The 12,968-nt window shown below is 48.2% G+C and overlaps 1 protein-coding gene across 5 annotated transcripts in view; it reads left to right on the top strand.

The window, feature by feature from the left end:
* Window positions 1-12,968, top strand: part of LOC135912448 (monocarboxylate transporter 13-like) — a 610,659-nt gene that overhangs the window by 62,612 nt on the left and 535,079 nt on the right. For all 5 annotated transcript variants that reach the window (XM_065444890.2, XM_070532620.1, XM_070532619.1 and 2 more), the window contains one exon: window positions 6,898-7,141. In XM_065444890.2, the coding sequence (XP_065300962.1) occupies window positions 6,907-7,141 (235 nt within the window). In that variant the 5' untranslated portion in view covers window positions 6,898-6,906. The remainder of the gene's footprint in view (window positions 1-6,897; window positions 7,142-12,968) is intronic.

Below are 12,968 nucleotides of genomic sequence, written 5' to 3'. Positions count from 1 at the left end.
ACGGTAAAAGCGCTCACGCGTAAAAGATAAACAAGTTCACGTGTCAATATCTCGACGATTGCTTAGTCCTGATAAACGTTGACCACAAACGGAGTCATAGCAGTGTTGCCGAGGAAGTATACTAGAAATTTTTAAACATTGTTCCAAATTCCTGAATGTCACACTTGAATAGCAGCAAGAGCAGGGTATTGAGCATTTAGACTTTCACATTTCTATTGAAATGCTTGATCAAGTGTGCTGGGCCTATATGCCGCGTTCTGAGAAGGCCATTTTACGATTCTCTTCTTCACACTCGAAATGGATTAAGAGAGGCGTAGCTATCACCTGTTTGAGGTCAGCGCTTTTGAATTTATGCCAGCAAATGACAGCTGAAAGTTTTCAGACCCAAGTAAATATGTTGAAACAGGCAGGATTTCCTTCAGCCCTTCTTTAGGAAGTGGGTAAATTGTTGTGGAAGCTGCAGCACAAGGCACGTGGGCGGGAGCAGGTGACAACCCCCCCCCCCCCCAACAGAGGCCTCCTAGAAGTCATGCTCTATGTGCACAAATTGCACACAACCCGAAGAATGTGGAGTCTAAACAGGCAAGGCATTTGACTGATGTTCTTAGCCCCCTGCAAGTTATCGCAACTATGTAGGCACGTGGCTGATGATCCGCTCAAGGTCGCCTGTACTACTGAGTACGAATACCAGTACGTGCACTGTGCCACCAATGTGGTGTGCTAGTTTGCGCTGCAGTGCGGCATTGTTTACATTGGCCAAACTGGCCAATGTAGTAATGATAGACTGCGGTAGCTTTTCCGCATCTTGAAGGGTAATAGCAGCGCCAATCCCCCAAGCACACCAGGGAATACAAATTCAATTTAGCCGTCATAGTGGGACGGGGAGAGACTAGACTTGATCGAGAAATTTTGGAAGCGGCACACATGCGTCGACTTGGCTTAGACGAATGTGTAAGTGAGCCGTCGGTGGCTCTCCTAGATAAATACACCCCATTTTAGATTGACCAATGACAGTTGTTTTCTGCCACGTCTGTTTAATCTTGTTTTTCCGTATGTTAAGGCACCCTGCGTGCAGATGCGACCTTTTGCTGCTACGTTTTCCATGTTAACAAACCTCGGTTGCTAGTTACCGCTCCTCCTGTTCACTCCTTCGTCTTACGTCCCATCCGATGTCGCGGTTCTTTTCCTCTTTTAATAAGTTGCATACATACATTCGCATTCTGCAGCACATTTCGCTGTGTAGCGAAGACGCTCCGGTTCTTTGTGACGCTTCTTTCGGGCCTGGGTGTCCTCGACGCCGAGTGCACGCATCGGAGCTATCTTGCTGGCGTGCTTGCGGGCTCCTTCTACATACGTGGCCAGCACACTGCTGAGACTCCAATTCAAAGTGGTTTCTTCAGGCAAAGGACAATTGCAATGTTTCCACTATCACAGCCCAACACCTGCATTCTTGTCGTATAAGAATTAAAACAAGCAAAACACGCGCAATACGCACAAACTGTGAAATGCTGGCCCAGCAGCAGCATCCGGGACCCGTGGAGGTTAGTGACATCTGGTGGTGTTGCAAGCAACCCAGCGCAAGCATGACAAGACCGAAGCAGCAGCAGCGCCCGTAAAGTTAGCAGAAGAGATCAAGAAGCTTCACTTTAAAACATTGGTTGTCATCATTTGCAGCTAAATAAAGCTTGCAAACCAACAGTGACTACAACTTTTACATACAATTGTTTATGCCTATATGGCAAATGATAATGTTAGAACCCATACCTTCACCAACTGCACGAGTAACAAGTGATCGTAGCAAATGATAGAGTGGACAAACCATGCAGTTTGCGCCTTTCAGCTCTCTTGCATGCGTTAAGACATTGTAGCCAAATCGTGACTCTCCTAATTTGACAGGAATTCGGGTGGTCGAAGAGCAGACAATTGATGCAAAAGCGGAAGCCATAGATCTGCCCCATGAGGCTTTGAGTGCAACTGCCATGTGACTAAAGCCAAGCTAACAATGAGAAGAGGCGTCACTTTGCGGTCTACAAAAGTCCCGTGTATATCTGAAAAACAATGCGATGCATGCAATGCGTTCTCACTGCAAATAAGGCTTCTCTGGCTTGTGCACTGGCTATCATAGGTCTGTGTGTAATATTTGCTGCATTTTATTATCTAAAACTTTTGTTGAATCGATCTTTTACTTGAAGTGATTGCAGCAGATCTCCTTCATTCGCTTATTGCTTCAAATCATTGCCAAAACAATTTACTCATTCTATAATTATTGCACTCTTTTTTTAGACTTTCTGAAGAAATACATAGGTGACCATCCGATGGGGCCACCAGCGCCGCCTCCGGAGAACGGCCTTGCTTCTGTGCGTAAGCGCCTTCGGAGCTTTTTTACAGAAGCAGGTCACCAGGGCAAGCGAGTGCGGGACTAAATACAGCAGAAGTCCAGTGAAGTTTTTTTCAATAAAGTGTGATGATGCGCAACTTAGTATGTGGTGCCTATATTGATTATTTATGGCATGAAAATAACCACATACATGGCCACATGTCGAACAGACTGTACAATCCACAAGAGTCAAGATCACTTGAAGATAGCCTGTCATGAGCTTACCAAGTGCAATGGCTACTCCTTCAATACATCGCACAACTTGCCTTTGACATGCTGTGTCCACGATCATATCCAACATACCGCCCAGCACCCACCGTGCCGCGCAGCCTCAACCGTGCCACCCGTCACCCATCGTGCCAATCGTCACCCACCGTGCCCTCCAGCAGCCACTGCGCCGCCCAGCACTCACCGTGCCACCCGTCACCCATCATGTCGCCCAGCACCCACCATTCCACCCAACACCACAATCCATTGATGGTGGGTGATGGATTCCGCAATACCCAGCAACCAACAAATTTTCGATAGGGACTATGTACGGCAGTGCCAACGTCAGTAGAACTGTAGAGTACAAAGTAGAGTGCTCCCAAGCTGCTGATCGGTGGAGCTCTGCCTGGACTGTGCGCCAAATATTTTTGGATGTAGAAGGTGGCAGGGGGGGGGGAATGAACTGGTAAAGCGTTTCTTTTTTTTCCTTTTTTTGAGGAGACTGGAGATGTGTGCGAAGTGTACTAATGTATTCATGGGTTCGCAAATGATTCCTTGCGACCTTATGTCTGTTTCTGCGAGAGCGGCACACATGCGCCTTCTGTACAATGCTAATTATATAAACGATTCTTATTTATTATGACCATTGCTCCCTTGGTTACTGAAGCGCAGCTTCCTATGTATTCAAGTTAATTTACAGGTTTATACAAGTTTCTAATAATGAGGCTAGCACATTAATTTCTCACGCACTAGATTAATAAGGTTCCTTTAGTTATGTAGCGTTACTCAGTTTCATCGTATTCTACATTACAGTGGAGTTCACTTGTTAAACAGACTTCCTTGTTCGAGCATTCTATAACATCTTTCATTTGATTGACTTATATTTTTGTGGTTCTTTCTATTATCTCACAATTATTATATTGATGTATCGTACAGGCATATTGGTTTTCAATTTTGACATGTTCCCGTTGTTTGGTTTTTATAGCAGGATTGATTTTTGATGGCATATGTCGTTATTACTTTTGTGTTCTTTCAACCCTTTGGATTATTGGTAACATTGCTTCTAGGCAGATACCATGCGACTCAATCTTCCATTTTCATTGTGCTTCTTGCAGTTTCTCCGGTGTAAATTTCTAAATAACTATAGTGTGTTTATCTGGTAGCACGTGCTCTTTACTGTGCAAAATAAGAATGTTTAGCAAACTTCGCGTTCTTGCTGTTCGTCATTGTATGTGTGCTTACAGATTTCGTTTATGGATGTTCTAGTCATAGGTGATCAATTTCTAGTTGATTTGGAATATTTTCTGGTAGTTTTAGTGATTCTTGGTTTAATTCGAGTTACATTCCATTTCTCATATCTTTTGCTCAGACCTTGCCTAGGTACTATTTTTGAAATAAAGTGTTGCTTTGTGACGTTCTCATTTCATGCGCTCATGGGACAAAACCCTCGCCTGGCCGATTGTCAAGACGCGCCCATTTCTTAGCGGGATCTGCATCGCCCTTTGGTTGTATCGTTGCCGCGTACCAAAGGCGGCATTACAGATTCATTTTCGTCATGTTCATTTTCAGGCATTTTGGTCGAGGATGCCTCGGCCTGTATAGGCAACAGTACTTGGCACTACGCCAGGAGCTCAATAGCAGTAGACACCGACGCTTCAACTCATTTGCGAACCGCGAAAACAAGCTTCAGATTGTCGTAAACCTTTCAGGACTACTTCTAGACCAGCTTTTCGATAACGCCCTAAAAACGTTGAGCAATCATACATGAAGAGCCCGGGCAAAGGGATTATTTGTGTCTTTCCAAATACTACTTCAAGACCATCTTTTCCAATACGTTTTGAAGAGCTTTTCTAGATTGTCTGGAAAAAGTAATTAAGCCGGACATTAGCAGACATATACGACGTTTCAGTAACGATGTTGTCTTCTTCGTGTTTTTAAACTGCCTTTATCGTCTCGGATGAATGCTATATGAGCGTTATGTATCTCTTTTGTGCTACCTGCTACGTATGGTGAGTGCTTAACGCCTGCTTCAGCTCCGCCTCTGATCGCCCCGGCATTGCACTATCTTCGGGATCGGCCCACGTATGTGGAGGGCCTTACTTCTGCTTCACCTCCGCCGCGGGTCGGCCAGGCATTGCATTATCTTCAAGATTGGCTCGCGTACGGGGAGTGCTTAATGCCTGCTTCACCTCCGCCGCGGGTCAGCGCAGTATTGCGCTATTTTCGGAATCGGCCCACCTAGGGGGTGTGCTTAACGCCTGCTTCACATGCGCCGCGGGTTGGCCCGGCATTGCATTATCACCAGGATTGGCCCACGTACGGGGAGCTTTTTGCTTACCATGCCAACGACACGGAAATTTCCTTGGACGGTAGTGGTATACAGCTTCGCTGTAAAACACCAATGACAAGTATAGCTAAAATGACTGTAAGCTTAAGCGAGTTGCTAATAAGCGCTGGTCTTTTTGGTCTGTCTTTCGCAGGTCTGCTATTCAAAAGCGAACAATGGTGGTTCGTCGCGACCGCAGCTTCTCGTGTAGAAACTTGCCTTAACGTTAGCCAAAGCACGTTGGCACGCTAATTGTTTCGCATGAATATATAACAGTATGTAGCACGAGTGGACGAGAACAGCGAAGAAATTGGCATATACATAGCGTGACATTTAACTGTAGATTTGTTATCCTAGCGCTCACACGATACACAAACATAACAGGGCGAATCAAGGAGAAAAACAAAAATATTAATTCGCGATCCAGGCCTGAGAAAGTGGATGTCCAGCGAAAACCCACTGCAACTGCTGCTGAAGGAGATAGTGCAATACTTTAGAGAAATTTGTTTTGGCAGCACGCCGCCGCTGGTCGCATTGTCGTTTTTTTCTCTTTTTGCCGCTCCACGTATTCAGGCTGTTCCTCGGCAAGTTCTAACTATGCGTCACATGCCCATAACCGTGCTGCAACTACAATGAAATCAGGCGCAAGGTTGGTTCATTTATATATGAGAAGCTAGTGACGTCTCTCCGCGCGTCGCAAGTTCCCGTCGACGTGGCAACTTGTGCAAAAGTAATCTTTAGCAGGAAGCGTATGCGTGGAGCGCTACGCGCTTGGCATTGATATCAGTAGAGCCTTATCAATAATCGTGCGGTTTGGATGCTGGTTTTGTGCTTGTTCTTTATTGAAACGAATGCTGTGCTGTATGTTATACTCGTGATACTAAAGAATATATCAACTTCTCGCTTCAATCGGTGAAGATTTTCGCTTTCTTTTTCGTGCCCCCGACGGACGTGCCCCGACGAATCCCACCAACTAGTACGTAACAGTGTGGCTGTAAAAATTGAAGCAGATTTTGGCCATTGGGCAGAATCGGAGCAACTGGTTGGAATATATAGATAGCGAAACATTGTGTGAGTGCATAAAAAGTCGAAACATGAGGGCACACACACGCAAACGCACACACGTCTTGAACACATCACGGTTTCTGATGCAGCCTGCGCATACGTACGAAGCGCAATTCCAATCCAAAGCGTCGTGGTTTCTGAGGCAGCATGTACATACGTGTGCAATGCTATTTGAAGCGTTTACTTCCATGCAACCACGGATGCGCGAAGGCGAGCGCCATCTGGTGGTGCTGCAAAGAACGCAGCAGCACACGTGCTCCATTGTGATTAGTTAGCCTACTTGGCAAGGTAACAGGCCGACCGCAAGCACGGTCACGAAACCCGGCGGTGCTCGCGGAAAAAAAAAGCTTCCCTTTTAAAATGTGAACAATGATAGGCTCATATCAAGGAACTGAAAACTGTCCAACAACGTAATCACAGCTTGCTAGGCAAATAACCTATAGCGGTAACGAGACTATGTGCATATTTATGTAGTATTTATGCACTTATGTGAACCCCTTTCTGTGCACAAACGTTTTCTCACAATGGTTTGTTATCATGTATTATATTTTGACTGGTATTTCTTAGTAAGTGATCTATGAAGTTACGATAATGCACTTGTTCGCTCTTTGATTTATTCTGTTAAAGTTACCGTGCCCCTCGTTTACCCACAGGCACAGAACCTGTCAAGTCTGATGGCTTTTTGTCGGTGGCCCCCAAGTGTATTCGATACTGAAATAAAACGACTTGACGATTGATTCAATAATTCATTGTAGAAACAACGTCTCTTTTTCTGATAGAGCCGTCGAAGTTCTGGAATTTGTAGTTTAAAGTGGCGCTGTTTGTGCATTCATTTTTCTCGTCCAGTCGCTCTACCAGTGTTATTATAATTTCAGCCTAACCGTAGCTGCGTGAGACAATTATGGTGGTTGCCTCCCTCCAGCACATCGGAATGGACACGACGAGCATGTTGCAGAGGACGCTGATCGTCGAGGCTGCACCGGCCCCACCTGACGGCGGCTGGGGCTGGGTGGCAGTGCTGGCGGGCTTCGTCTGCCACCTGGTCATCGACGGCATAGTCTACTCATCGGGCATCTTTTTCGACGAGTTCCTTGCCTACTTCGGCGAGGGCCATGCTGCCACCTCGTGGATATCCTCTATCACCTTCGGCTGCTATCTCATCTCAAGTAAGCACGCACCTTAAAATGCCTATAAGCAGGAACAAAATGAGAACTGCAGCACGACACCATTCTGCTCTGACAAAATTATTTTGACGTAAATTCCACCTTTCTTACTGCTAGCCAGTTTAAGCGCCGTGGCTTTCTGGACGCTTTGGAGCAGTGCATGAGCTTGATGGAACAAGCGATAAACCAAGATGTTCAGGTATTTATTGCTTGGTACATCGAAGGAATCCAGCTAGCATAGTTACCGAAGCACAGATAGTATGTTTCGTGTCTGTATACTAAACAAGGGGCAGCCTACAGCGCTTCAGCTTAGCGAGTAGATAATAACAGTTTTGTAAAACAACATATTTTGCTATATTTATTCAAAAATGTTAGCTGAGGATGACGCTCTTTATTGTTCTTTAGGTAGCTCGTTGTACTCATGAAATTTACTATACGATTCATTGCAGCAGGCTGGGAAACGCGTAACCTTATACTACCTGTAGTAGTATACGACACAAACATCCGCCGTGACCATTCTTCGACGCATGAATTCGATACGGCAATACGGGGCCTGATTTCGTCAGTGTTTATTTTTCTCTTGTTGTGCAGGGTGGCGTATTTTCAAGCTGAAAGTGACAGTTCAGTCATCGCCTATTCACTCCTTACAATCGCATACTTTCGCCAGTGGTACCTCCCTGAATGTCTCATGTGTAAGATATGAAACTGCCTTCGCAACGGCATTTGCATCCTCGTAAGAGGGAAGATGAGAATTGGCGGCGATAAGGGTGAAGACCTCATGAGGCAAGGGGGGCAAGAACTGAGAAAATCGCGATTCTAGCCGCAAAGATTACATGCGAGCGCCTTGCATTTTGCATCTCAGATTGACAACTGATGGCAGGTCATTAGAACAGCGGAAATTGAAGGTAGTTTGTACGCATTCATCTTAGAAAAACAATAGACGTCTAGACAAAATGACAGAATGGAAACGGGAAACAAAACCTGACCACCAACTAAAAAGGTGGCACGGCGGCGGAAATGGAGCCAGACACAAAACTTCCGTGTGTGTGCTAAAGGATACCATGATCACCTGTCAAGCTTACCTGCGCAAGCAGAAAAGTGGTAGCTCCAACTGCGCATCAGGGACACGCGTGGGACTACGAGAAGAAAAACTCAGCGCCCTTCCACTCTGTGAAGAAGGATGACCAGCGGATCTGTGTATCAGGGCCCCTAAATGGTGAACTGCACCTCCGCCGCGGGTCGACCCGGCATTGCACTATCTTCGAGATCGGCCCACGTACACGGACTGTTCAACGTCTGCTTCACCTCCACCGCGAGTCCGCCTGCCATTGCACTATCTTCGGGATCGGCCCACGTATGGGGAGTGCCTAATGCCTGCTTCCCCTACGCTGTGGGTCGGCCCGGCATTGCACTGTCTTAAGCATCGGCCCACGTATGAGGCATGCTTAACGCGTGCTTAACCTCTGCCGTGGGTCGGCCTGGCATTAAACTGTCTTCGGGATCGGCCCACGTACGGAGAGAGCTTAACACCTGCTTCACCTCCGCTGCTGGTCGGTCCGACATTGCATAACCTACGCGATCGGCTAATCTATGGGGGGTACTAAACGCCTGCTTCATCTCCGCCGCGGTTCAGCCCGGAATGGCATTATCTTCGGGAACGGCCCACGTATGGGGAGTGCTTAACGCCTGCTTCACATCTGCCGTGGGTCCGCCCGGTATTGCACTATATTCGGGATCGGTCCACATATGGGGAGTGCTTAACGTCTGCTTCACCTCCGCCGCGGGTCGGGCCGGGACGTGTGGGGAGTGCTTGAGGGCCTGTTTACGCTCGAGCCGCCCATCGCCGCAAGCCCCACCGCACGCATGCGGTCGCGCGAAAAAATGCACATATCGAGCACTTGCGCACAAATTTCCGTTGACACTGTGTACACAGTGTAAACCGTACACATTGTAAACAGGAATTGGTCCATAAGGGTTCGACATGTGCAATTTTCCGGGCGACCGCACTGCAACTTGCGGCGATAGGCGGCTCGAGCATAAACAGGCCCTGATACCTGCTTTACCTCCGCCGAGGGTCGGGCAAGTATGGCACTACTTTCGGGATCGGCCCACGTATGGGGAGTGCTAAGTCCTGCTTCACCTCCACTGCGGCTCGGCCCGGCATTACACTACCTCGGGATCGGCCCACGTCTGAGGAGTGCTTAACGACTGCTTCACCTCCGCTGCGGGTTGGGCCGGTATTTCACTAACGTTGGTATCGGCCCACGTATGCGGAGTGCTTAACGCCTGCTTCACCTCCGCCGCGGTTTCGCCCGGCATTGCATTATCTTTGGGATCGGCCCGCGTATGGGGAGGGCTTAACGCCTGCTTCGCTTCCACCGCTTGTCGGCCCGGCATTGCATTATCTTCGGGATCGGCCCACGGAGGGGGAGTGCTTAACGTTTGCTTCCCCTGTGCTGCGGGTCGGGCCGGTACTGCACTACATCCGGGATCGGCCCGCGTATGGGGAGTTTTTCACTCCCCACGCCAACGACAAAAAAAAAAAATTCCTTGGACGATAGAGTTGTTCAGCTACAAACTAATAACTGGTAATTCACGTCATCTCTTCATCGTGCGAGATACTCGAAGGCTCACCAACGCGCCCACTTCCACTATTGGGTGTGTTCAGATTAGGACACACTAAGGGGTACCATCAGTATTTTTTTATATTGGGTGGAATTATTTTATGAGGTAGAAAAATCTATGTGTAGAAACAATCGACGTTTGTTTGCGCTTTACTTAGCACTCATTTCTTGAAAAAAAAAAGATGGCTGCGGCTTAGCTCAGCTAACCATACATATGCAAAGTTAAAGCTTGGTTTAGCCTGGTTATACATTTGTTTCACTTCGTTAAGTTCTGATTTACCTTGAATTACTGTACTTGGGTATTGGTGCCAAAAAATATGCACTCGCCAAGAATGAAAGAAAAATAAAGAACATCAAGTTTCGGACCCCGTACCCTTGACCACCATGAAGATATATGCGAAGGCGCGTGGCTGTTCGTGGGTGAGGTGCCGCAGCGTGCGGGTGTATATCTCGGGATGATTACCTCGCGTCCTGTTTATCGCGCGTCTAGTTGAATAAATGTTGTATGATTCTAAACGCAAACGGGCAGATAAGTGTTTCTCTTTTGTAATGATGGCTGCCTAGTCCCAGTCTATGATGTGTCTGGTTAGTTCGCGATGTTCCGCCAGGGCGTTCGTGGATGTGTTGTTGTGACGGAGACGTCTCAACGCTGCCGCCACTGTTGCGAAGGAGGATCCAAGGCGACGGTGATTAAACGAAACATTTATATGCAGTATGTACAAGGGCGTTACATGAACGGCCCAGAGGCCGGGGCATATTGGACTCGCACTAAAGCGTGCGGTGAGAAACGGGAGCACGCCTCTGCTTGCTGTCGTCCTCATTGTCCCGTGGTTCAGGCTTTTATAACCACAGAAGTCGATGCAGTTGCCATCGGCTCGATCCTCCAATGAGGACCCACCATGGGTTGCTGTGCGAATTTCGACGAATGGACGAGAGGCACCTGCATCAGGCGATCTCGGTGAAGTGGTTCAACGGCGCCGCTCCGGCGGCGCCACCGGATGTAACCCGAGCACGACTCGCCGTCGGGCCCGGCGAATTCGTTCGGCACCCAGCTTCAGCCGCATGCCGGCAAAGCAAACCTTTGTTGGGAGCTCTAGCACAACAGCACCCCCGCCGCCAGACCATGCGCCAGGAAGACGAGCTGCTCCCTCGTGGCTCGGATGCCGGGCGCGCTTGTTGGCCAGGCCCATCCAGGTTCCCCTCCGTGTTCCGGGGAATAGGTGGCTCCACGCTCCTTCCCGTGAACAGGCCCCACTCGCCAGACCAGGGTCACTCGTTCACCGGCTTGTCGCCCAAGTGTCTCGACCAGCTTTATTTGGCAGCCCTGACAGGCTTTCTTCTCGGCACCGGTCAGGGTTAGTTCTGCAGCATTCGAGAACCAACCGACAACAGGCAACCCCCAACACGAGCAAGTGCCGTTTTGTCACCCGTCAGAATAGCAGACTCAAACGTATCGAAATGGTTCTAGCTTTGTCTCTGTCCCAATTTATTTCCCTCTTCGACAAGAGATACATGTGGTATACAGAACTCTCAAGCGCAGCACAAACAATGTGTCACTACATGACACATAATGATTACGATACAAAACAAAATTTTGGGTTTCTTGAGATCACTTGGTCAGAAAACACTAAGCTGAGGCTGCAAATGAGGTGTCTAAATTTTGCCCTCAGCTAATAACAACACCATTAGCGTTTCGTGAAGTAACGCAATGCAAGTCACGAGGAGTTCGAAGGCAGCACTGTTTAGAACGCACGGCTCAAGGCGTCTGCATTCACGTTCAACTTTCCTTTCTTATAGCGAACGACAAGATTGTGCTGCTGGGGCGTCATACTCCATCTTAACAACCGGCCGCTTTTAGACGACATATTATTTAACCAAGTCAGTGGGCAGTGGTCGGTCTCCACCACAAACTCGGAACCGGCAACGTAGCAGGCCAATTTCTGCACTGCCCACACGACGCAGGCGCATTCCTTTTCAGAGGTGCTATAAGCCTCTTCTCTGCAAGTTAGTTTACGGCTCAAGTACAAAACTGGCCGTTCATGGCCGTTATCATACTCTTGGCATAGCATCGCTCCCATACCACGGTCGCTCGCATCGCACTGGATCGAAAAACCTTTTTAAAAGTCTGGCGCCAGTAGAACTGGTTTTTCGCTCAAGGCTTGTTTCAGCATTTGAAATGCGTTCTCTTTTGCCGTGTCCCATTGCACCTTCACTGGCTCAGACTTTCTAAGTGCGTCAGTTAAGGACAAGCAAGAGCAGAGTAACCTTTCACGTAATGCTGGTAATATCCAGCCAAGCCTAAGAAGGCCCTTATCTCGGACTTGGTGGTTGGTCGGGGGCAGTTCACGACCGCGGCTACTTTTCTTTCAGACGGTCGTCTTCGGCCGCGCCCCACCACATGCCCCAGATAAGTCACTTCGCCGCAACCAAGGTGACACTTCACAGGTTTTACCGTGAGACCTGCTTCTTTCAGCCTGCTCAGCACGACTCGTAAGTGCGCCAGATGTTCGACCCAAGTGTTTGAAAAGATGGCGACATCGTCGAGGCAAGGGAGTGCGTACTCAGACAGGCCACGAAGCACTTGATCCATTAGACTGGTGAAACAATACGGCGCGTTTTTGAGTCCAAAACTCAACATGACGGGGCGGAACGTTCCTCTCGGGGAAACGAACGCAGCGTAGCAACTGGCCCGCTCTGTGAGGGGGACTTGCCAATAGCCTCGCACAAGGTCTCGTGTGGATATGTAATTCGACTTCGATACCGTCTTCACCCTTTCCTCGAGGTTCGGTATCGGATAGGTCTGATCTCGGGTTATCGCATTGAGGCGTCGATAATCGATGCACGGCCTCGGATCCTTTCCCGGTACTTGGACTAGTATTAGAGGCAAGGTGTAGTCGCTCTCACTCGGCACAATGACTCCTAGGTCACACATGCGCTGAATCTCATCCGCTATAATTCGTTTCTGTACGGGAGAACAACGATACGGCTTACTACGTATCGGCTCTTCGCACATTAGTTCAATGTCGTGCTCAATTAGCGTCGTCTTTCCGGGCCGATCGGAAAAGACCTCTCCAAACTCAGAAACAAATATTTTCAAGTCCTCCTTTTGGGCTTCGCTTAGACGAGGTTCTTACTTTACTTCTTCCAGCAGGACATTCGGACCACTTTCCTTAATGTCCGCAGTGGTCAGGATTTCCGTACCTTCC

The sequence above is a fragment of the Dermacentor albipictus genome, chromosome 1 (assembly GCF_038994185.2).
Source record: "Dermacentor albipictus isolate Rhodes 1998 colony chromosome 1, USDA_Dalb.pri_finalv2, whole genome shotgun sequence".
Classification (NCBI taxonomy): Eukaryota; Metazoa; Arthropoda; class Arachnida; order Ixodida; family Ixodidae; genus Dermacentor; species Dermacentor albipictus.
The sequence above is the reverse complement of the archived record's forward strand: the minus strand, read 5'-3'. Positions and strand labels throughout refer to the sequence as shown.